At 35.5% G+C, this 22,516-nt stretch overlaps 14 protein-coding genes across 14 annotated transcripts; 7 read left to right on the top strand and 7 right to left on the bottom strand.

Moving 5' to 3' along the window:
* Positions 1-157: 157 nt before the first annotated feature.
* On the top strand, positions 158-890 carry PDX3 (pyridoxamine-phosphate oxidase PDX3; the record flags this gene model as incomplete). The annotated part of the gene is made up of 2 exons (XM_019183672.1): positions 158-191; positions 250-890. The coding sequence occupies 2 exons, from the start codon at positions 158-160 to the stop codon at positions 888-890; spliced, it is 675 nt and encodes a 224-aa protein (XP_019037173.1).
* A 69-nt stretch (positions 891-959) lies between these two features.
* Positions 960-2,980, bottom strand: WICANDRAFT_106380 (uncharacterized protein; the record flags this gene model as incomplete). Its single annotated transcript, XM_019180472.1, has 2 exons — positions 1,045-2,980; positions 960-1,001 (listed from the first exon to the last, which is right to left on the bottom strand). Exons 1-2 carry the CDS (start codon positions 2,962-2,964, stop codon positions 960-962), a joined length of 1,962 nt encoding a protein of 653 aa, XP_019037172.1. The 5' UTR covers positions 2,965-2,980.
* A 207-nt stretch (positions 2,981-3,187) lies between these two features.
* PSF1 (DNA replication protein PSF1) lies at positions 3,188-3,739 on the top strand (the record flags this gene model as incomplete). Its single annotated transcript, XM_019182072.1, has 1 exon — positions 3,188-3,739. The coding sequence occupies one exon, from the start codon at positions 3,188-3,190 to the stop codon at positions 3,737-3,739; it is 552 nt and encodes a 183-aa protein (XP_019037171.1).
* Positions 3,740-3,825: 86 nt separating this feature from the next.
* Positions 3,826-5,943, bottom strand: DBP7 (putative ATP-dependent RNA helicase; the record flags this gene model as incomplete). Its single annotated transcript, XM_019180471.1, has 2 exons — positions 3,899-5,943; positions 3,826-3,836 (listed from the first exon to the last, which is right to left on the bottom strand). Exons 1-2 carry the CDS (start codon positions 5,925-5,927, stop codon positions 3,826-3,828), a joined length of 2,040 nt encoding a protein of 679 aa, XP_019037170.1. The 5' UTR covers positions 5,928-5,943.
* Positions 5,944-6,155: 212 nt separating this feature from the next.
* On the top strand, positions 6,156-7,661 carry WICANDRAFT_85126 (FluC/FEX family fluoride channel; the record flags this gene model as incomplete). The annotated part of the gene is made up of 3 exons (XM_019185841.1): positions 6,156-6,185; positions 6,294-6,334; positions 6,719-7,661. The coding sequence occupies 3 exons, from the start codon at positions 6,156-6,158 to the stop codon at positions 7,659-7,661; spliced, it is 1,014 nt and encodes a 337-aa protein (XP_019037169.1).
* A 1,440-nt stretch (positions 7,662-9,101) lies between these two features.
* On the top strand, positions 9,102-10,195 carry WICANDRAFT_106377 (uncharacterized protein; the record flags this gene model as incomplete). Its single annotated transcript, XM_019180470.1, has 1 exon — positions 9,102-10,195. One exon carries the CDS (start codon positions 9,102-9,104, stop codon positions 10,143-10,145), a length of 1,044 nt encoding a protein of 347 aa, XP_019037168.1. The 3' UTR covers positions 10,146-10,195.
* Positions 10,196-10,357: 162 nt separating this feature from the next.
* Positions 10,358-11,305, top strand: WICANDRAFT_85125 (uncharacterized protein; the record flags this gene model as incomplete). Its single annotated transcript, XM_019185840.1, has 1 exon — positions 10,358-11,305. One exon carries the CDS (start codon positions 10,358-10,360, stop codon positions 11,303-11,305), a length of 948 nt encoding a protein of 315 aa, XP_019037167.1.
* A 1,640-nt stretch (positions 11,306-12,945) lies between these two features.
* Positions 12,946-13,839, top strand: ILV6 (acetolactate synthase regulatory subunit; the record flags this gene model as incomplete). The annotated part of the gene is made up of 1 exon (XM_019182194.1): positions 12,946-13,839. One exon carries the CDS (start codon positions 12,946-12,948, stop codon positions 13,837-13,839), a length of 894 nt encoding a protein of 297 aa, XP_019037166.1.
* A 152-nt stretch (positions 13,840-13,991) lies between these two features.
* On the bottom strand, positions 13,992-15,701 carry TAG1 (Tag1p; the record flags this gene model as incomplete). The annotated part of the gene is made up of 1 exon (XM_019185010.1): positions 13,992-15,701. One exon carries the CDS (start codon positions 15,699-15,701, stop codon positions 13,992-13,994), a length of 1,710 nt encoding a protein of 569 aa, XP_019037165.1.
* A 135-nt stretch (positions 15,702-15,836) lies between these two features.
* Positions 15,837-16,847, bottom strand: WICANDRAFT_34750 (uncharacterized protein; the record flags this gene model as incomplete). Its single annotated transcript, XM_019182227.1, has 1 exon — positions 15,837-16,847. One exon carries the CDS (start codon positions 16,845-16,847, stop codon positions 15,837-15,839), a length of 1,011 nt encoding a protein of 336 aa, XP_019037164.1.
* A 183-nt stretch (positions 16,848-17,030) lies between these two features.
* Positions 17,031-17,933, top strand: DPH5 (diphthine synthase; the record flags this gene model as incomplete). Its single annotated transcript, XM_019182155.1, has 1 exon — positions 17,031-17,933. One exon carries the CDS (start codon positions 17,031-17,033, stop codon positions 17,931-17,933), a length of 903 nt encoding a protein of 300 aa, XP_019037163.1.
* A 51-nt stretch (positions 17,934-17,984) lies between these two features.
* WICANDRAFT_80120 (DMT family transporter) lies at positions 17,985-19,073 on the bottom strand (the record flags this gene model as incomplete). The annotated part of the gene is made up of 1 exon (XM_019185009.1): positions 17,985-19,073. One exon carries the CDS (start codon positions 19,071-19,073, stop codon positions 17,985-17,987), a length of 1,089 nt encoding a protein of 362 aa, XP_019037162.1.
* Positions 19,074-19,498: 425 nt separating this feature from the next.
* Positions 19,499-20,488, bottom strand: WICANDRAFT_15785 (DMT family transporter; the record flags this gene model as incomplete). Its single annotated transcript, XM_019180660.1, has 1 exon — positions 19,499-20,488. A coding segment is annotated over one exon (990 nt), but the record flags the coding sequence as incomplete, so codon positions are not given.
* Positions 20,489-20,864: 376 nt separating this feature from the next.
* WICANDRAFT_34343 (lipase ROG1 family protein) lies at positions 20,865-22,397 on the bottom strand (the record flags this gene model as incomplete). Its single annotated transcript, XM_019182174.1, has 3 exons — positions 20,865-21,104; positions 21,273-22,281; positions 22,351-22,397. The coding sequence occupies 3 exons, from the start codon at positions 22,395-22,397 to the stop codon at positions 20,865-20,867; spliced, it is 1,296 nt and encodes a 431-aa protein (XP_019037160.1).
* Between the last annotated feature and the right edge of the window lie 119 nt (positions 22,398-22,516).

Here is a 22,516-nt window from a genome sequence, read left to right as displayed (position 1 = left end):
AAGAGGTATCTCCAGCCGTGTTAACCTGAGTCAGTTTCTTTCACGTGATGGTTGACTCTTAAAAATAAAATCCGAGAGCTGCTGCACTTATAAAAGCTGGTGATTGTTATTTGGTGAAATACTTTGTACTATACACCACAAAAGATATATCAGCACAATGTCTACTCAAAAGGAAGAAGAACCACTAGTTTGTAAGTTGATTTAACTGCTCATTCTTCTACTCGGGATATAGCTAACTTGTCCATGTAGTTGCTCCAAAGACTTACCAATACGAAAAAGGATCACTTGAGATTGATCAAGTTGATCAAAATCCAATAATTCAATTCAAGAAATGGTTTGATGAAGCTCAAAAAGATGAGAAATTGCCAGAGTCTGCAAATTTTGCCACTGCTGAATTACCTTCAGGAAGAGTTTCTTCAAGAGTTGTTCTTTTCAAAGAATTGGATCATAAAGGATTTGTCGTTTATTCAAATTGGGATAGTTCCAAAAAGGCCAGAGACATCAAGTCAAACCCACAAGCTGCTCTAACTTGGTTTTGGCCTAATCTACAGCGTCAAGTAAGAGTTGAAGGTAAGACTGAGTTTGTTCCAAGAGAAATTTCTCAAAGATACTTTGATACAAGACCTAGAGGTTCACGTATTGGTGCTTGGTCAAGTCCTCAGTCCAGCGTTATCAAGAGCCGTGAAGAGTTTGATGACGTTTATTCCAAAAGAGAAAAAGAATTCGAAGGTGTTGATGAAATCCCATGTCCAGAGTTTTGGGGTGGGTTAAGAATTATACCACTAGAGATTGAATTTTGGCAAGGACGCCCAAGTCGTTTACATGATCGTATTGTTTACAGACGTGATTCTGAAGATCAACCATGGAATTTGGTTAGAATAGCACCATAGATCATTTCCCTTATATTATGATTTTCAATTTATGCATTTTTGATACGATTTCTTCAACTTGTAGACTTATCAATGTGTTTCCTTTCGAATTGAAGTTTTGTAAATGAGATGCTATGTCCGTTATATCATCCTCATGAAATGTATTTTTGAGCACATGAGGAAACTTGGTTAGCATAATTCCAATCAATAAGGAATAATAATCCTTAGATTCACCCTGCAACTTGCTCTGTAGTCTGTATAATCTTTTCAAATTTGCCTTATTCAACGCTCGTTTACAACAAGCATCTTTTTCAACTAAATTTATCAACAACCCAAGTTCTAAAAGCCCCACAGAGGTATTTGAATTTTGAATTGAGCTTTCAATAGATCTATCAACCAAAACTTCACTGAAAACAGGTTCAAACTTTTTCACAGAGAGCACAATCAATACCTTGAGGAGAGCAATGCGACAATTTTGATCTTTAATATTCAACTCAAGAAGAACAGGAACAATCTTCTCAAATTTATCGTCAACAGCTTGCGTTGATCCCAAAAATGATTCAAATAATAGCAGTATCATGTTGATCATCTTTATATCTTGATCATTCTTGGAATTCAAGTTCATGAACAGTTCAATTAAAGTCTCGAATATTTCAGCATTGATGAATAAATTATTTTGTATAAGAAATGTAAGACCCAAAAATGCTGGTGTATAAATATCACCTAATTTATCCTTGAATTCCTTGAAAATAGCTTTTGTGGCTCTTGATTCTTTTATAGCCTCAACTTCATTGTTACAACTGAGTAGAGTTTTCACAATGTGGACCAACTGATCATCAAACATAATTTTCCCATTTCCACCTTCTAATACCTTACAGGCAATAAACCCAAACACAAAAACTTGTAATAATTTATCAGCATCAATATCTTTATGAAAAGATGGTAAACCATGATGTTTCAATAGGTTGAGAAATTCATTATCAAAAAGCCTTATAGCAAGCTCCAAAAGAGATGAAGTTATAGAAGATGGAGTCTCTATTCCTTCCACTATGAAATTTAGCTCATCCAAAAACTGTGCATTTTCACCTTGTGCCCTCAAATTTGAAATGGTCTTCAAACCTTCAGTGTTATCTTGATCTTGTTCACTTGTGAGCGTTGTATCATGTTCTTCCTGAGTTCCAAGTTGGTCCTGCCCATCTTGGTTTTGCTTCTCAAGTAGGAAACTTCTTTGTAAACCATACGTTTTGAGGGTTTTCGAGATTCTTGGTGATGCTGTTGATTCCCTTAGGAGTTGTGTGTCTTCTGGTGCAGGTGTACTTGGTTCATCGTCAGGTTGAGTATCGGTTTGTTGAGTATTGAAAAAAGATATCAGTTCATTCTCCTGAGATTCAGTGTTGGAATTGGTTGTTGATAAATCTGTCATTTCAACATCTTTTTCCTTAAAAACCATGGTTTTCTTCTTTGGTCGTTCTTGAGGAATATCAGAAAGTAGATCCCACACATCACCAGCAGCTTCAGTATCTTGTAGTTTCAATGGTCTTTTGAGGCTCTTTCTGACCACTTTCTTTGGTTCAACTTTTGAGTTATTGATCTTTTTGGTGAATGATAAGGTTGGTGATTTTTGTAAAGTTATATTCTCTTTTTTTGGAGAGGCAGATGTGGACTTTGAAGGTGACCAAGTAGGTTTGGCACTTGATTCAACAAAGAAGCTTCCCAGAGAGGCACTGGGAGATGTGGGTATTGTATCTGTTGATTCATTTTTAGATTCAACTTTTTTTAGCTTGGTTCTAGTTCTATTAACCTTCTTTGGCATGGCAGGTTTGACATCATCTTCTTCCAAATCAAAAACACCAAAATCGAACCCTTGATCCTCAACATCTGGTACAATCTCTTTTCTAGGTGCTCTCTTGGTTGGTGAATTGAATGGAGATGTGAGAGGAGCATTGTCGCTCTCTTGTGTGCTTGACGATGTGGTTAAAGGTCTATCAGTTATATTGTTTTCCTTTTTTGGAGAGAATTCCACAGCTGGTTGCAGTCTAGCAGCTCCAGTACCTAGCCTTCTACCCTTCTTCCCATATGTGATTCTTGAGGACATCCTTGAATTGTAAAGACCCTTTCCCCTTGGACTGAACGAGATGTTATATGTCAATTCAAAATACAGATCTTGTTTGTTTTTTGTTTTGATTTTTTACTCGCCTCATCCCGCGAATTCAATCTACAGAAAATCGCGACTGCGACTGACACGAAAAAGTGAAAAACCATAAACACGAATTCAATCATACTTGTTTAAAGACATTACAAGGTAAAAAGATATCAAAATGTACGGTGATCATGCTGCTAAGCTGGTGAATGAAGCAAAGAGAGCACAAAACCTGGAATCTCTAGCACTTTTTCAAGATGAACTAATAAGAAGCATTGTTAAGGAAACAAAAGATTTAGACAGGCAGAAGGACATGCTGGGTCAAGATGAGTTCTCAGATCGTGCTGACCAGGCACAAGTCTTTGTGACACATCTTTGTATGCGTCGTAATAAGCGTTGTTTGCTAGCTTATGAGAAACTCAGAGCTCAAAGGCTTGACCAACTTGCATGGGAAAATACAGAACCAGAATTGACAAATCATAATGAGATTGAATATTTCAAAGCCTATTCAGATATACTTATTGATTATAAAAGTTCATTTGCAGAAGTTGACCTTTCTGGATCGCTGGTACCGCCAAAGGATGTTTTCATAGATGTTAGAGTGATAAAGGATGCTGGTGAGATTCAAACAGAGTATGGTGTTTTCAATTTAACTAAAGATTCACAGTTTTTCGTACGTAAAGCGGATGTCGAGAGATTGATACAACAAGGTTATCTACAAAAGATTTGAATGAGAAATGCATGTTAATTAATTGGAAAAAAAAAACAAAATGCAGAGTAGAAAATATTAAAAGTCATCACATAAAATTAAATTCATCACTTTGAGCCTTAACAGCCATTCTAGCCACACGAAACATTTTATCTTTTGGATTTTCTTTCTTCTTCTTACCATCACCGCCAGTTGATTTACCTCCAAGTTTCTTTGGAGTTTCACGAAGACCAAAACTTTTAGCTAAATGGCCTAAATGCAATGCTTTGATGTTAAAAACTTTCTTTTCAGCAGAAATATGTGTAGCATAAGCTCTGATATGACTCGTGAAACCTTTAACAGCCTTTTCGTGAGCTCCTTCATCCTCTAATAACCATCTTTCAACATTTAAATGCCATGTGGTGGCATCAAAATCCCATTTAGCACCAAAACCTAGTTGTAATAGAGCTTCATATGACTTGTGTTGAACACCGTTTGGATGATAATGTTCTATTAATTCAAGATACTTCTCTTCTGTTGGTAATAAAAATAAGAATGATTTACCAGCTTTACCAGCACGAGCAGTACGACCAATTCTATGCAAATGGTCTTCTGTAGCAAATGGAGGATCGTATTCAATAACAGTGGAGATATATGGTAAATCCAAACCTCTTGATGCAACATCTGTACAAAGCATTATTGTATGTTGATCTTCTGGAGCTTTAGAAAATGCAGATAGTGTAGCAGTACGCACTTGTTGAGATAACGAACCATGAAGCTTGTAAACAAATGTGTTTTCTCCTAATAATGGGGAAGTTATCACTGTAGATTGACTATTAGCCTCTTGGTATTCACTTGTTGCCTTGTTTAAAAGTTTCCCACCTTTAGCAAACACAGAGAAATGGAAATCAACAGAATCTGAACATGATAAGAAAATCATTGTACGTGATCCTGATTTTTGTATCGTTATATTTTTCAAAATTGATGCAAGTGAAACTAATCTTAATTTTGGAGGAACAACACAAACTTGTTGTATCAATTGATCTGGAGCAGCGACATTTTCAGCCATTTCAAGATCTTCAGCATCTGGAACAGAATTAGAATTAACCATTTCTGCATCGTTCAGTGAAATTTCACCAAGTTTTTTAACATTACTCTTGATGGTTGCTGAACACAAGACATTGACTCTTTTATGAGGTAAAGTTGGATATATTCTTGTTGTTGCTGATATTCTAGAAGTTTTTTCAATATCTGATAAAATTTTGGCAATAGTTTCTTCAAACCCCAATTCCATCAATTTATCACCTTCATCTAATACAACATACCTTATGTTGGATAAATCTAAACGTTCAGTATTTTCAATATGGTCAGCTAATCTACCAGGAGTTGCAACCAAAATATTCACACCTTTTCTTAATCTTGCCTTTTCTGATTTCTTTTTTTCACCACCAATAACAATACCTGGAACAATTCTATGACAACAACGTGATAACGATTCAATAACAGAATAGATTTGGGTAGCCAATTCTCTTGTTGGTGCTAAAATCAATGCAAAGATACCAGTTGTACGGTTAAGGCCTTCAATCTCCATTAATTTTTGGAAAATTGGCAAGACAAATGCTAAAGTTTTACCAGAACCTGTTTGAGCTTGGACAAATAAATCCCTTTCTCTTGTTAGCAGTCTTGGTAGAACTGATCTTTGAATCTTTGTTGGATGTTTTAAAGAAAGGTTCTCAATTAAATGTTTTGCCAATATTTCTTTTATACCTAGACCATCAAAACTTGTAGAATCTGCCAATGGAGCATTTGAAGGTTCATGGACTTCTAGCTCTTTAGTATAATCTCTTTCAGTTAATGTTGGATTTGAAGTAAATAACGATGAGACATAAGTATCATTTTTACCAGCAGTACCTCTTCCTTCAGTGAATCTAGCTTGTTTAGTTGGGCCCTTATTCTCATGCTCGGAATTTGCAGGTCTTTTTCTAACTGGATTTGAAGATGGTGTATCAGTATTTCCAATCTTATCATCAACTTTATCATCAGAAGCTCTTGGTTTTATGGGTTTACTATTGGCACCTGTTTTGGATTTATCTTTCTTTGTTATACCTCTTGCAGATAACTGAGCTTTACGACGGTCTTTCCATTTACCACCAACTACTTTGGAGTTTGACTTGCTTGGAGCAGGATCAGATACATCAGTACTGAAATTTAACAATAATCCGTCATCCATTTTAGCTATATGAGATATTGTATCAATTTACATCAAATTAAAAGCTCATCGCATCTGATAAATAAAATTTTCTATGTAGGCGCGAAAAATTTGGGAATGGCCAGGTTTGCTGCCCGGTACCAATTATCCGCTGATATGGCCACTCTGGACTTGGCTAATACAAATTGCGTTTAATTTGAAGTTTTTAGTGCTTTACCTTTAATTGATATTTCATTATTCAACTATTTCATGGACTTTGATCAACTGTTTGGTATTATGGTCTTTAAACGTTTTGAAGCATAGTGACTAAGAAAGTTTTTGAATTTTGGTTTATATCAACAATCAAGAGACGGCTTTAAAAAAAAGAGTCTTTTCAAAACAAACCAGCTTGAGTCATTACCAAACAGCTATACCAAAAACTCCAACATGTCTCTAGAGGATAATTCATCGTCGTCAAAGATAAGCAGTGGCGATGAAGCCTACAATAACAAAGTTTATACTGGTGCTGGTAAATCGAGTGATAGAAATGATCTCGTGAACAGAGGTAAAAGCAATACTAAACCCATCCGAGATAATGACAATACTGAAGAGTATTCAAACTCACCACAAGAGACTTCCAATGTTGAAACAAGACCCAGAGCTTATTCCCGCTCTGAAGTGGTTCAAACTGCTGAAGGTGGCTCTGGTGAGGATTTAGTTTCACTACATCAAATATTACCCGAGGATAGTAACATAGCTCATCCAAGTGTTGATATTGAAAAGACAAGACTAGATACACTCAATACAAAAATATCTGAAGCAAAAGGAACAAGAGTCTTCAAAGAAATCAAACTGCTCTCAATCTTGGCTTTTTTCGCAATATTAGGTGTCCTAGCCAGAAAAGGTTTAACTGTATTAACTACCTATAGTGGTGCGTTTGTTGGTGGTGTTATTTGGGCAAATTTCACAGCATGTGTAGTGATGGGTATGTTGATCCAATCACAACGTGCTTGGAAGGATTATGCGCCAAAAGCAACTGTTGCATTATATACTGGGTTGGCTACTGGATTCTGTGGTACACTATCTTCATTTTCTTCATTGATATTAGAAGCATTTGTCAAGTCTGCTGATATTTCTATTGGTAAATATTATCATTATCCTAATGGTGCTTATGGGATTATGGAATGTGCCTCTGTCTTTATTACTCAAATGTGTGTATCCATTGCTGGATTACATTTTGGGAAACATTTAATTAAATTATATGATCCTAAAATTCCACATATGAAACTTATTGAAAATTTAGCGGCTTTATGTGGTATTCTGGCATGGATTGCAGTTATATGTTTGATAGCTATAAGGAATTGGAGATCATGGACATTTTCATGTATAGTTGCACCAATTGGTTGTTGGACCAGATTCTATGTTTCCAAATTACTGAACCCAAAGTTCAAAAGGTTCCCCCTTGGTACGTTTACCTGTAATGTTTTTGCAACTTTGGTGCTTGCAATGTTAAATCTATTGAGTAGAGGGAAACTACCCAATGGTGGAAGAATAATAAATTCCGTATTAGCGTGTCATATGATTCAAGGATTGGATGATGGGTTCTGTGGTGCATTATCTACGGTTAGTACTTTTGTTGTTGAGCTCTATACAATAAAATCTCCTAATAGTTACAAATATGGGTTTGTTAGTCTTGCTGTTTCGTATATTGGTATGTTATTGATTTTGGGATCTTATAATTGGACACAAGGTCTTACTGATCCTTTATGTTCTTAATAGATAATAATGAATAGATGTTAGCTTTGTATTTCTTGTATGATCAATAGTGAAAGTAACTTACAGTGGAAAAAATGGAGGAGGGCTATCCACTCGAGGTCAAGATAATTCTGTAGGAGTAATGTTTGACCACCACCAAGTCTGCGAGTAGCATACGTAACCAACGCAATATATGAGTAAATCAATAAACTATCTTGAATCCGACGCGACACAATAAAAGTTTGTGCGCTGATCCCAGTTCTTGATTCACAATCTGGTTCAGATGATCATACTAACCGGGCCCTTCATCAATAGAGACATTTAAAGATTCACAAATAATCGACGTAGTTACACCACTTCAATCAGAACTGTAGTAAGATGGGAATGTTGTGATGAGATGAATCAATCGTATTCTTGCAAGGAACAATATATCATCAACCTAGACGTGTTCCTTAGTGGTCCCAATATTCTAAAGAAACTAAACTTCAAGCAATCAAAACAGGGCTAAATCCTTGAGTGAGCAATTCTCTTTTTGATTGGAACGACTTTTATTCTTTTCTAAAATTTGGAAAGAAAAATAATCACTTGAAAAAAGAACCATTTTAACAAAACCTCTGACGGGCATATAAGATTTAAAACACACAAATAATCAGAAGCACTGTGCTGCCTCGAAAAGAGGCAACCAAGGAAGCCGGAAATAGAATGTGTGTTGAGTCCAACCTTGGGGGATAAGAATGAACTTATTCCATCAAGATCAAAGCCGGGATGCGCCAATTGAACCGTTTTTTGTATGATGTCAATACTAAACAGACTTAAAGCAAGTCCATTGAGATTACTTCTTTTTGTAAGGTTCAAAAGTATCCTAGATCAAGATGCTTGTTGAGAAAAAACATGAAATCTTTTCCACAACAATACTTCAAATCCATACGACCAATATTGAACAGATCTCTATAACCAGTAACCTTGACACACATATACTTCAAAAACAGCTTAACTGAGTGGTGTTCGGGTGTGGTGTTTCCCTCCACAATCTGAGCAATTACAATGGTTGATAAAGTATCTGGTAAAGAAGCTTGAATAATTTCTTGATCATCAGGTAAGAACCGAACTAAATTGAATAATACTTTGAGATTGATCCTCAGCAAGCTGACCGATGACATACCCAAACTACCAACAAACCAAAACACACAGCAAAATTATCAACTCCCTCACGAGCTGAGCGGACAGCTTTAGAGAATCAAGGTTGTTAAGTGAGATGAGGTTCAAATATTTCAGATTTTTTTTACTACCTGACGCGAAAACAGAAAAAAAGCGCGAATATTCTACACTCTTGAGATCTGAGCTCAAGATCTAAACAAAAGGATTACTTCAACTCACCAACTAGCAAAAGCAAATAAACTAGCTTGATTGGTTCTACGGCACGCTTACACATTGGAAGAGAAGATATATGATACTTGAAGCATGGGCATCAGCGGTGATGCTATTCTTGACGATGGACTTCCTGATCTGGGTGATCGCAGACACAAGAACCTATTGAAGAAGAACAAGAGAAAGGCGGTTAATGGTGATGATAGTAAAGAAGATGATGGTCAAGAGGATGATGGGCTGGAACTTCTGGGGTTTGAAGTGATGGATTCAGAAGATGATTCAGATGATGCTGAGGATCCGTTCAAATTGGTTCAAAGAAAACGAGCCGCCACGTCAATTGTTGATGAAGGTTTTAACTCAAGGAGAGTTATTAAAAGATCCAAAACAGATCCTGGTGAATCCAAGAAGAAAAAGAAAGATCTTTTGAGTGTATTACTTCCAGATAATGTCGACAGTTCGACAATAGAGAAGGATTTCAGTATAATACAAGAATCAACCCAGATGACCTCGATGGTTTCACATGGTGACCATAAAGAGGATGACAACAATTCATTGAAAGCAGAAGATTTGAAAAGTGTTTTGGAAGATGATGAAAATGCTTCAGAGCACACAAATGATGAAAGTGAAGGATCTCAAGATATAGTGCTAGAAAAAATTGAAGTCTACGACGTTGCAGGGAGTAAAGGCTGGTATGAGAAGAACTTGGATAGTGGGAAGGGAATGGCTGTTTATAAGAAAGAACAACAAGATTCACATGACGAACAGAAGGATGAAAGAGTGAATGTTGTTGCCAAGAAGGTGGAGGAAGAAAATTCACTTGAAATACTGGATGCTGAAGCCTTCAACAAGAAAGAAAATGTTCAAATGGACAATAGTGTACCAACAGACCTAAGTGAAGAACCAAATACCATCAAAGAAAATAATACTGAAGCTAACGACTCTCAACCTGATCTTGAAAAGGACAGTCTTTCAGCCGCTGTAACAACATCAAAGAAAGGAACCACCACTACTAGACCCACAAAGAGAAAATCTACACTAGCTGAACTTTGCGCTAAAAAAACACCAATTCCATATCGTGTTGGTTTATCTAAACGAGCCAATATCAACCACCTTCATTCATATCTCTCAAAGAAATAATTATTGTGACCTATGACCAACTTTTGCTATGACTTCTAATGACTAATGACCAATTTGCTTTATAACATGTATACAATCTTTAATTTGCTATAGAATATTGTTGTTTGTGGTAGTTTAGTACTGTAGAATTTCTTTCAACTTGAAAAAACCTGAAATCGGACTTTGTGTAATTCAACCTTTCACCAACAGACAACAGCACTATGAACAACACCATGAATAACCCTTCAGTTCTTTACCCAATCAACGATGAAAATTGTAACGTTGATAATCCTCCACTAAGATCTTTCAAAAATAGCCCAAAGCACCAAAACCAGCAGTTCCAAAGACCAAGCCCTTCAAGATCAATCACAACTTCCAACAGGCATTACAGTCATAGCTCAAGACCAGCAACAAAAAGAGCTACTACTGCAAGATCCAGAGCAAACTCAATCAAAGCTATAGGACCGCGTATTCAGAAATCTGCAACAGTTGTCCTTATTGGTGATTCCAATTGTGGTAAAACAAGTCTTGTTTTGACATATTTGAACAAGAAGTTTTCAACAGCACCAAAATCAGTACTTTTTGAAACTTATGATAAATCAATCAATTTTAATAATAATACCATAGTTGACCTTCAGATTTGGGATTTTCCTGGTGATGAATATTTTGATAGGTTCCGTCCATTAGCTTATGCCAATGCTAAAGGTGTATTGATCTGTTTCACATTGGATAGGTTGGAATCATTAAGTCATATTGAAGAAAGATGGATCCCAGAGTTGGAAACACATTGTCCAAATTCAATCAAAATTATTGTTGGTATTGGATCTGAAGTTAGGTTTGATAAAACTAAAATTGATAAAGTTCCACCATATGACTATTGTTATAAGTATGCTAAAAAGTTGGGATGTAAATATATGGAGTGTTCATTGGTTGATAGGGAAAGTTATATCAAAGTTTTTGAACAATTGGCTATATTAAGCACAACGGAGGCCAAACCACAACAACCAGTTGGCTTACTGATGCCAAAGACAAGAACAAATACAATCACCAATATATTATATCTTGGTGATAATGAGGACCAGCAGCAGCAGCAGCAAACAAAAGGGTCTGAGGGAAAATCAAATAAGAGAGTAACATCATATCATAAAAGAAGATCATTTATAGGTTGTTCTATAGTATAATTAACTGTCATTAATTGGTTGTTCATGTAGTTCGACATTTTCATTCAATGGTTCTTGTTCAACATCCATTCTATTTTCTTCTTCTTGACTATCACTTATTGGGACATCTGATCTCATCTCTTGATCTTGAGACTCTGGTTGTTCATCCTGATGGTTTTCATCAACGTCTTCTGGATTTTGTTGAGCACGTAATTGTTCAACTTGTGCCAAACCATCATAGAAATTACTCCATAAACTTGACACACTGTCAAATTCTTTACCAACAGCAATAGAACCTTCTAATGATCTATTCAACGCGTTAACATTGTTCAAAACTGAATCCATTGACTGATTTTGTTAGTTAAATGATGCCATTACCAAATTTGTTATTGTCACTTACGATTGCAATTTCTGAGATCAAAGCATCTCTTTGTTTTTCAAAATAGGTAATTTGTTGTTTTTGTTTTTGTTCTTTCTGAGCTGACATGATAGATGTTGATTTTATTGTCACTTTATTATTTGTTTTGATGTTGTTGAGGGAAGTCGTGTATTTTTTTTCCATGTTTTGATTTTTCTCGACTGTCATTTGACAACGGTTCAATAGCCCGTTCATAAAGGCGAAAAAAAATTCAAAATGTTGTTTTCCTTCTTTCTTACTTTCTCTACAACAATCCCTGGCTACATTGACCGTGTATTGGCTTGTAATCCACCATATGCGGGCTCACTCTTACAGGTAAGAGCAATGTTATTCTGAGTATTGTAAGTTCAGTTGAAATACTTGTACCTTCTATAGCATTTTGACTCTACTACGATACTCACAGCTAATACTTGTGTTTACTTTTGTTTGGATGTATATATTAAATAGGATGTTCTCAGAAGATGTTTGCTATCTTTGTAGCTAGTTGTATTACCAGCATCTATACAAGCTTGACGTTGCCCTTTGAGAGCATTGGGCTGTCCCATGGCGAATTATTCGATTTTCGCGAGGCCAATGTTTTTGAAAACGTTTTGTTCTGGTCAATCAACAACAGGAATAAAAGACTAAAAATTAGTATTTGCTCAATTCATTGAATACACAAAGCATAATTACCACCTGCTACCTTCCATCCAGGCCCATTTACCTTATCCCAGATTCCTCGATTAGCATGTCCAAATCATCAAATACCTTGCCGCCAGATTGGAAAGAGGTCAGAGGAACACCGTTGACACAATTGTTCAACGTAGAAGCAATTGAATCCACATTCAAAAAGAACCATGATGATTTTGATAAGAACCTGGGTAAGCTACCTCCAATAGTCAACAAGATTGAGAACAAATCACACAGAGTTAATCAGCATCTAGAAATCATTGGCACCACCAACAAGAACTTGAAATGGTTAGATCAACTGAAATGAAGAATACAACCACAGCACACAACACAACCAACTACACGCTACAAATGAACCCTCTCAGTCAAATCCATCATCATCACTTTCATTCATCAGCCATTTTTGAAGTTCACAGAGCTTAAAAGCGCCTGTCCGGCGACGGCCCTGTTTCGCCATTACCCTATGCCAAAACTCCACAAGTCGCGAATTCATCATGTTGGAAGAAAAAAAAAGTCAAAAATGAATCATTTCTTATCAACTTTCCACATTATATCTCATCATTCAGCTCAAATCATGGTTTCTCCTATACTGAAATCATCTTTGAATCAAAGGCTCATTCGCCAATTGGGTCAAAGATCAAACTCATCTTCAACTTCAGCCTTGGCTTATAAGTTGTTGAGAAATAAACAAAGACCACCATTACCAACTTTAGAAACCCCAAAATGGAGTGCAGAATCAGCAGTTGCTTCTATTTTATACGAATCTCCATCTGATGTTAAGCCACCAGTCAAACAACATGTGTTAAGTTGTCTTGTTCAAAATGAACCGGGTGTTTTATCTTTAGTCTCTGGTACTTTAGCTGCTAGAGGTTTCAACATTGATTCTTTAGTTGTTTCAAATACTGAAGTTAAAGACCTTTCAAGAATGACCATTTGTTTAAGAGAAAAAGATGCAGTTATTGAACAAGCTAGAAGACAAATCGAAGGCTTAGTTCCAGTTTATGCTGTTTTAGATTATACAAATGCGGAAATCATTAAAAGAGAATTATTACTAGCTAGGGTTTCTCTTTTAGGTCCAGAATATTTTGAAGATTTATTGGAACATCATGGTGATCTAACAGGTTCACAAGACTCTAATGCAAGTGGCTCTAAATACCATCCAAGAAATTTAACAGTTTCAGAAATTTTAAGATTAAAGAATGAATATTTTTCAGCAATTCAAAAAATTGTTGACCAATTTGGTGGTAAAGTTGTTGATATTAGTGATAGAAATATCATTGTTGAATTGAGTGCTAAACCTTCAAGAATCTCATCATTCTTAACTTTAATTCGTCCATTTGGTGTCTTGGAAGTTGCCAGATCTGGTATGATGGCATTACCAAGAACTCCATTATCTGATTCCACTGAAGATGCTCCAGCTGTTAACGCTGATGATGTTGTTGATGTTTCTCAATTACCACCTGGTTAGTGTTGAAGCTTTAGAAATTATACATGTGATGTTTATTAGATTGAAGATATAAAAATAATTATAACCTGTACAGCAAGGTAAAATTAACGTTTTCTACATCTAGACAATCATTAATTACCATTAAAATAAATAAATATAAACTCCTAATTACACTATAATAAACCAAAACCCTTTAAAATGAAACCCCTTGTTATATCTGATTCACTTGATGCATGTATCTTCTCAACTTCAAATTCACCTAACAATGTACTAACCAAACAATCTAGTATAGCATCAATAAACACTTTACTGGAACCTTTACCTATAACCTCATTTATAACTTGCCCAAAAACTCTTCTATTTGTAATTTCTAACTCTTCTTGATTCAAAGTAAATTTAACAAATAATAAATCATCCATCTCAACATTTGTGCAATCATGCCATTCATTCAAGTTAATTTTCCCAAATTCCAAACCTTGATGATACAAGCTGGGAACTCCTTTTATTTTACTGATTCCAAAGCTCTGTATTTTATATGGAGGCTTGATGTAGATGTTGATATCCCCATTGATAACTGGTTTATTGGTATCTCCATTTTGAAATTGAAAATTCAAGTTATCTAATGAAACGTTATGAATCAAGTGGGAAGTTTGGAAATTTGACAAATAATCTATATTGAATTCAAATGTTTTCAAAAATTCATTAATGAACCCAGGAAAGTCCTTTGAGCCTTTTGAATTTTTAACCATTACAGGCAAACTCTTATTATTCACAAATTCATCAATTAGAAAACTCATTGGGGTACCATCATTTCCAAAAGAGCATTTTTCAGTTAATCTTGAGTTGAGATGGTCGATTGAAGTTGTCATATTGACACTTAGCAATTGATCCAGTGGTGATAATTTAAATTTTTGAGAAGTGATTGGACCATCCATCAAATTTATAGTAGGCTTGTCGTAGCAATCTTTAACCAAAATTTCCCAATCCAAGGATGGTATATCAAATCCAAACAGCTTGTACTTTACAGGATTGGGTACACTAACTGTAAAAGAGATATTGTAACCTTTACCATCATTATCATCAAAAGTCACATCATTCACCTTAAAGTCACGTTCGTTGAAATTGACATACTTGCTTCCGATAACATCTTGGTCAAAGTTTATACTGAAATTACCTATTGGTATTGAGCCCAAATGAATTTTGACCGTGGACAGTCCATGAACTCTGAATATCTGATCAGGATTATTTAGCAAAGATTTCAATAATCCCAGTATCTCTTTTGTGTTTGGTTTGATTGAAACCTTCAAATTCAAATTAGTGGATTCTCCATTTTTTATATTCAAATCAAATTGTGGAATATCAACATAACCAATGTTTATCAACTTATCATCCACTTTTGTAGTCAAATTGACTGTATTTAAATCAATTGTTGCCGTATTGAAAATTCCACCTCCAATCTTGAACAAATTCTGGAAATAAGAGTTTTCAATTCCATTATAATCCATAACGTTTAGACCTTCAACTCTCAAATGTATACCGCTTGTTGAGATGCTTTCTAATTCAACAGTTTTGATATCCATCTCCACAGATTGATTCACAAATTCTTCAGCTCTTGACAATAGCATCAATAAGTTTATGATTGAAAAACACCCGATAAACGTTATGATCAATGAGACAAAGTATATTTGTAGTCTATACCTGTTTTTCATTTTCTTTGGAGGTTCAATCTCGTAATCCTCAGGCACCTCATTGATAGCTTGATACAATACTGAATGATTACTCCGGTCCTGGATTAATGGTTGTGCTTCTTCAGCTCCAGTAACGGAACTGATATTCTGCTCTGTGACTCCACCATTCGGATTGGCTGATCTGTTTTTCACCATTATCGAAATCCCAAATACCGAAATACTGACTTTTTGTGGTTTGTTCATCTCTTTGACAACTTTTAGCACACTCCAATTTTTTTTTGTTTGTGCGAAATGTGCCTCCTTCCAAATTTAGAATTGGTATATCCAACACTAGCTCGAGCTTATATAATCATCAGCTTGAATTCTCTTTACAAGTGATTTCTTGAAAGATTCACTAATTTCCTCTTTATAATCACCAATAATAGAGTAGTAGTCATTTGATGATTCATCCCCTAAGTGTTCGAGAGGAGATCTCCAAGGGATGATCCAGAAAATCATATTATTACCCATGATCTCAACCCAATTCTTTGCAAAGCCTTTATTCCAAATTCCATCCTTCATTGAACTGACTCTAAGAACATATCTTTTCTCTTCGTGTGAAATATTGATGAACTCTTCATTGAGTGATTTTGCTCTTCTATTTCTCTTTGCAGCCATATCATCAATTGAAGTTCTATTCTTGAAGATGTAATAGATATGAGAGCTGAATAATGCAAAAATTAATATGATCCATCCTAAAGAAGCAACATATAGTATGATTGTATTAGCATTGACCGATCCATGCCTTATTTTATAGCTTCTGGTGAAGCATGCCATAGAAACACCGATATATATGAAATAACAAAGGTACCAAAAACAAAATTGTAAAAACAGACGATAATTCCTCTTTCCAATAGTGGTACCAAGGAAAGTGCAGTAATGATCCATTCGAGCAACACAACGATTCAAATCTGAGGAATGATGACTTCTATCAACTTTAATACTTTGACAACTATTACACCAGGTTGGATACCCATGAGCATCACACATGAAATATTCAGGTGGATGAACCCATCTATAACTAGCATCATCTCCGTCTTCGAGGAGCTTGAAAACTGGCATCTTCGGCTGTACACCTGGATTCATAATCAAGAGTTGACACCAAATGAAATATATCAACAATATGAAGGCAATATTACCAATTATCAAACCAATTCCTGTTGCCTTTGAGTGATGTTTATAAACTTCATTCCAGCAAATGTAATAAGAATATGCCCATGATAGATAAACCATCCCCAAGAAAATGGGTATGGGAATACTTTTCCTAGCTAATCTTTGAAAAGTCAGTTTCGAATTACTCATATCATTCTCTATTTTCCATTTTAACTACAAAGTGTTTAAAGTTGTTTTGAATAATCGAGACATAAATACAAAAATTCCAGCCGCATTCCGAGGGCAAGGCCGAGGGCTCGAATTTTGATTTTTTCTTTAAAATTTTGGCACTTTCAACAATATGAAAACTTTTGATATAAGTAGATAAAGATAATGCTATATCTAATTGGGTTGGGTCTCTCATATGAGACCGATATCACTGTGCGTGGTTTAGAAGTGGTTAAAAAATGTAAAAGGGTCTATTTGGAAGCTTATACCTCAATTTTAATGGCTGCAAGTAAAGAATCATTAGAAGAGTTTTATGGTCGTGAAGTTATTTTAGCTGATAGAGAATTAGTTGAAAGTGGAAGTGATCAAATCTTGGAAAATGCACAAGAAGATGACGTTGCCTTCTTAGTTGTTGGTGATGTTTTCGGGGCTACCACTCATACTGATTTAGTTATTAGAGCTAGAGAATTGGGTATTAAAACTGAAGCCATTCACAATGCATCAGTCATGAATGCTGTTGGTGCTTGTGGATTACAATTATACAATTTTGGTCAAACTGTTTCATTAGTTTTCTTTACTGATAATTGGAGACCTGATAGTTTTTACAACAAAATTTTAGAAAACAGAAGAATTGGACTTCACACCTTGGTTTTATTAGATATCAAAGTTAAGGAACAAAGTATTGAAAACATGGCTAGAGGTAGACTAATTTACGAACCACCAAGATATATGGATATTCAAACTGCTGCTGAACAATTGTTGGAAATTGAAGAAAAAAGAAAGGAAGAGTGTTACACTCCAAATACACCAGCTGTTGCGATTTCAAGATTAGGATCACCAACTCAATCATTTAAAGCTGCTACTTTGAAAGAACTAGCCCAATATGATTCTGGTGAACCGCTACATTCATTAATCATCTTAGGTAGACAAGTTCATGATTTGGAGTTGGATTATCTATATCACTATTGTGATAATCCGGAATCGTATAAACAAGCTGTTGTTGCTGATCAAGAATTTTTCAAGCCACCACCATACGTTCCACCACCAGAAGAAGAATTTAGTTATTGAATTAATATGTAAATAGATGAGTCAACATGCATTTAGAAAAGTTTCTGTACATTACCCATCAACCTTATGAAGCTTTTTCATCGGAATATCGAATTCTTCATGACTTTCAATGACAGAAGAATCAAAATCTTCCTCTTCGTCAAGAACTCTGTGTGGGATATCGTCATCTTCCCTCTTTTTAAAATAAAACACACAAAATGATGTACTCAATATAATTATTATCCCTAACCAACTCAAAATATTTGGCAAATGGTGCCATATTAGAAACTCCCAGGCGATACCAAATATTATCTGGACATACATTATCGATGCAGCTCTCGATGCCTTCTCGTACTGAACCCCAAATGTCATCAAAAATTGCATGAAAAATCCAGATACTCCAATTAGTAGGAGTAACCCCCATTGACTTGCACTTCCTGGCATCTTAAAGCTAAGTGATGGGGTTAAGATGATTGTAAAAAATGATAATATTGCGGTTATTAGTGCAAAATATGAAATCATAATCACTGTGTTTGCCCTATCACCAATATGTCTAATTGTAACCAAAGAAGAAGCACCACTCACAACACCAACTAGGGAAACAAGTATTGCAATAAGACGTTGGGTTGGATCGCTGCTTTCAACTTTATCATCAATATATGAATTTGCAGAATCTCCAAACAGGAAAGTTGGTTTAGCAATTAGTAAAACACCACCTAAGGAGATCAACCCACTTAAAGCTTCCAACTTTGTAAAGTATTCCCTCAAGAACAAATAAGCTATTAATGCTGTGGCTGTTGGTGCTAAAAACTGAATAACTATCACATCTGAAACTGAAAGATACATTAAGGGATAGTATAGACCAATGACTCCAAAGAATCCAAAGAATCCTCTCAATACCAGCGCCCATCTTACCTCTTTAGGACCAAAAGGAGCATTTTCCACATTTCTGAGTAGAACATATAGTATACAGGCAGCATACGTTATAACCATTCTGACAAACAAAATCTGGAAAGGATGTATAGGTGAATCAGGATCACTTGTTTCTAGTAATTTACAAGAAACAAGCATCCATGAGTTACAAAACTCTGACCCTATAACCGAGTAGAGACCAATATCTCTTTGGATGTGATTTTTGTAGAACTCCTTGACCTTTGACATAACTACGTCTTGAACCAGGAAATTTCAGTTGGACAAGTTTTAAATATGGAGAGTGTTTTCATGTGGTTTGTAGAGTAAATGGAGATTCCTTCAGCAAAGTTGTGGTTAACTAGGAAATATCTCGCAATTGATAGTTTAACGTTTGTTTTTTTGAGTCATATTCGCTACCTATAACTACTTCCGGAATTTTGCGCCACAACCCCTACTAATGGAAAATTATAAAAAGAAACCTGTTTAAATTTGTTGTACAATTGATGAAATCTATCTAAATTCTATTCTTCATCTCCACTAAGGTCGTCCAATGTGATCCCACTACGACTAGAGGTCGTTCTTCTCAGTGATTCTCCATCTCCAGATGATCCAATATTATCAAACGAACCACGTTGAAGAGCAGTGTAGTTGTTTTCAGCATCATTAACTTTGATCTCTTTTGGTTTATAGTAAATGACAGTAAATGCTGAGCCCAAGATTATGAAAATGCCCAACCAACTCCAAATATTTGGTAAATGATGCCAGATTATGACTTCCCAAATAATTGCATAAAGCATTTGAGTGTAGAGCATTGCTGAAGCCCTACTGGCTTTTTCTCTTTGTATCCCTTCAGTTAATAAAAATTGCATAAAGAATCCACTAATACCCAATGCGAAAAAAAGGGTCCATTGTCTTGAAGTATGTGGAATCTTGAATGATAATCCAGGAACAACAATGATACCAGCCAAGCTGATCACAACACATAATGCAGCAAAGTACTGCACTGTAACTAATGAATGAACTCTTTTACCAATGAATCTAATCACTATGTAAACACCACTGGCACCCAAAACACCACACAGTGCAACAGATGTTGCTAATAATCTCTCTTCTGGGTTAGATGATTCCACACTATGATCTCTAGATGATGATGAAGTGCCAAATATAAAACTTGGTCTGGCGATTAACAGCACCCCTAATAATGAAACAAGACCACCAATTGCTTCAACTAAGGTCCATCTTTCTCTTAAAATGGCCCACGCTAGAAATCCTGTAACAGATGGTACTAAGAAAGTTATAACAACTGCATCTGATACTGACAAATACATCAATGAATAATACATGGAAAAAACACCAACAAACCCCACAACTCCTCTCAGCACTAGTAACCATCTGATCTCTTTTGGTCCAAAGATCTCTGGTTCTTTTCTAATATATTTCAAGTATGCAAAGCATCCCCCGAATGTAATTATCATTCTAACAAACAAGATTTGGAAAGGGTGAATTGGTTCTTCAAATTCTGGATCAGTTTCTAATAACTTGGTACTTACAACCATAATTGAATTGAAGAACTGTGATAAAACAATAAATGCCAACCCAATATTGGGTATCAGTTTGTCATGATAAAAGCTTGAAATACTTGTTTGAATCTTTTTTGGAGAAGACAATAAAAAGCTAAGATTTGAATGAGATGAGGATCCACTAAATGATCCCCCAAGTTGATCAGCATCTCTGTTGAGGTCAAATGAATCATCATCTTGATCTTCACCACTGGGCAAAGAATGTTCGTTCAGAAAGGGTCTTTTAGCACCACTCATCATTATAGTGAATAAATAAGGGCGAAACCTCAGATAATAAAACCGTTTTCAAAGAACTTTATGTCAGAACAAAATAATTTAAAAAAAAAACTCTTGCTTTATCTAGGCTTATCTATTACGGCCACTCCTATTTACAACCCAAATGGGTAGACTTCCTAATTCGGAGATAATACCGCTGTACCCGTTAAATACACCAACACTTATAATATAACCATCCATAAAATCACTTAATTTGTTCCCCTTTGATCTCTCTATTAATTAATTCACCCCAGAAATAAACTGTAGCCACACCTTTTACCGTACTTTTTTTTAACCCTTTTCTAGCAATAATCCCATCATGAGCATTCAAGACATTAACATAAACTGCAAACTTGATCCAGTTTAAATTGTTCAAATTCTGAAGAATGTATTCCCTATCTTTATCTAATGGTAGAGCCTCAGTCTTTTGGAAAATTTCATACTGCTCCACATCAGGATTCACAAACTTTTTGATGTTTTGAAAAAGGGTTTCAACTTTAGTTTTGAGAATCAACACTTTTGGCGCATCTTTTATAAATTGCTTTGATTTATCCAATAGTTTATCTTTTGTTGAGCCTCCTGTAGATGGTCTGTACTCACCAATATTCATTACATTTTCAAGAGCTTCACCAGTTGCGTCTTCCATGCGCTCTTGGAATGGTTCATTATCCTCTTCTTCATTATCAGAGATTTCAGATCCTTCAGATTTATTAATGTTTTTTGAATTTGCCAAATCCCTGAGTGCATCAATATCTGGTCCTTTATAAGTTTTCACTATAAAATAACTTGTAATTGACCCTATTGTACTTGCAGTGAAAACAATCGGAATCCAAAAAGGCAAAACACAACAAACTAACAACAACACACCTGCATATTCTAATCTTCGACCAATGGTTGGTTTTTCAGGCTGATAGTTTTCATCTCTAAATGTTGATTTTTGAAGGTTGACAATTCTTGGTTTGATGTCAATTCCTCTCACGGTATACGTAGATAGTAAATCTTCATCAAAATCAAACTTCAAGTCTAGTTGATCCCAATGCTGCTCAAATGGGTTTTTGTTTGTAATATAAGCGGTATAAAAATTCACAGATCTATCATGGCGGATGTTGGCAAATAAGAACCGCTTCTTGAAACGCTCTAACCCTTTAATATAATCACCCTCACTCAATTGAACCAATATCTTGCCTTGATCGCTTATAAATAACTCTCTTCCAACAAGTCCCAATAAGCTAGTACCCAATATGTTTAGAATTCTATAACGTGGCTTGAAAAAGCAAACACCTAAATGTGGTGAAGCAAATGTTGTAAAGTATTGTGGTTCCACTGTTTCAAAGAACTTTAGTTTTTCTAGTTCACCAATAATATACCTGGATATCAATCCACCTAGAGAGTAACCAACAAAACTGATCTTTGTTATAGCAATTCCGTCAACGTGTAACAAATGTTGAACTTCTTGCAACACTTCAATCAACATCCGTTGTCCAACAATCTCAATCCCGTCATAAGTCTTGAATAACGCAGAGCTTTTTGGTCTGATTGTACAAATCTTTTCAGTGGAGTCACTCACTGTTGAGTGTATTGTCTCTTCAATGGCTCTAAGATGCGAAGCGCCTCCCCATAGTCTTGATCTGTGTTAGTGAACGTGCTATAAGGGTACAATGGCAATGGATGCATTTGCCTATAAGACTCACCCATGGACTAGCACAAAGAGATGGCCTTCCTCTGTAGTTTTACCCATGTTTGCGTTGTTCTGTATGGCTTTTTGGTTTAGAGGAAGTGTTGATCTGATTTGACGTTTTTCATGATTTTATTGTTCCGACATCATGACGTGAAAAAAGAATTTGAAATTAAAGTTCC

The sequence above is a fragment of the Wickerhamomyces anomalus genome (assembly GCF_001661255.1).
Source record: "Wickerhamomyces anomalus NRRL Y-366-8 unplaced genomic scaffold WICANscaffold_5, whole genome shotgun sequence".
NCBI lineage: Eukaryota > Fungi > Ascomycota > Saccharomycetes > Phaffomycetales > Wickerhamomycetaceae > Hansenula > Hansenula anomala.
Note: the sequence above shows the minus strand (reverse complement) of the source record. Positions and strands in the feature narration are given on the sequence as shown.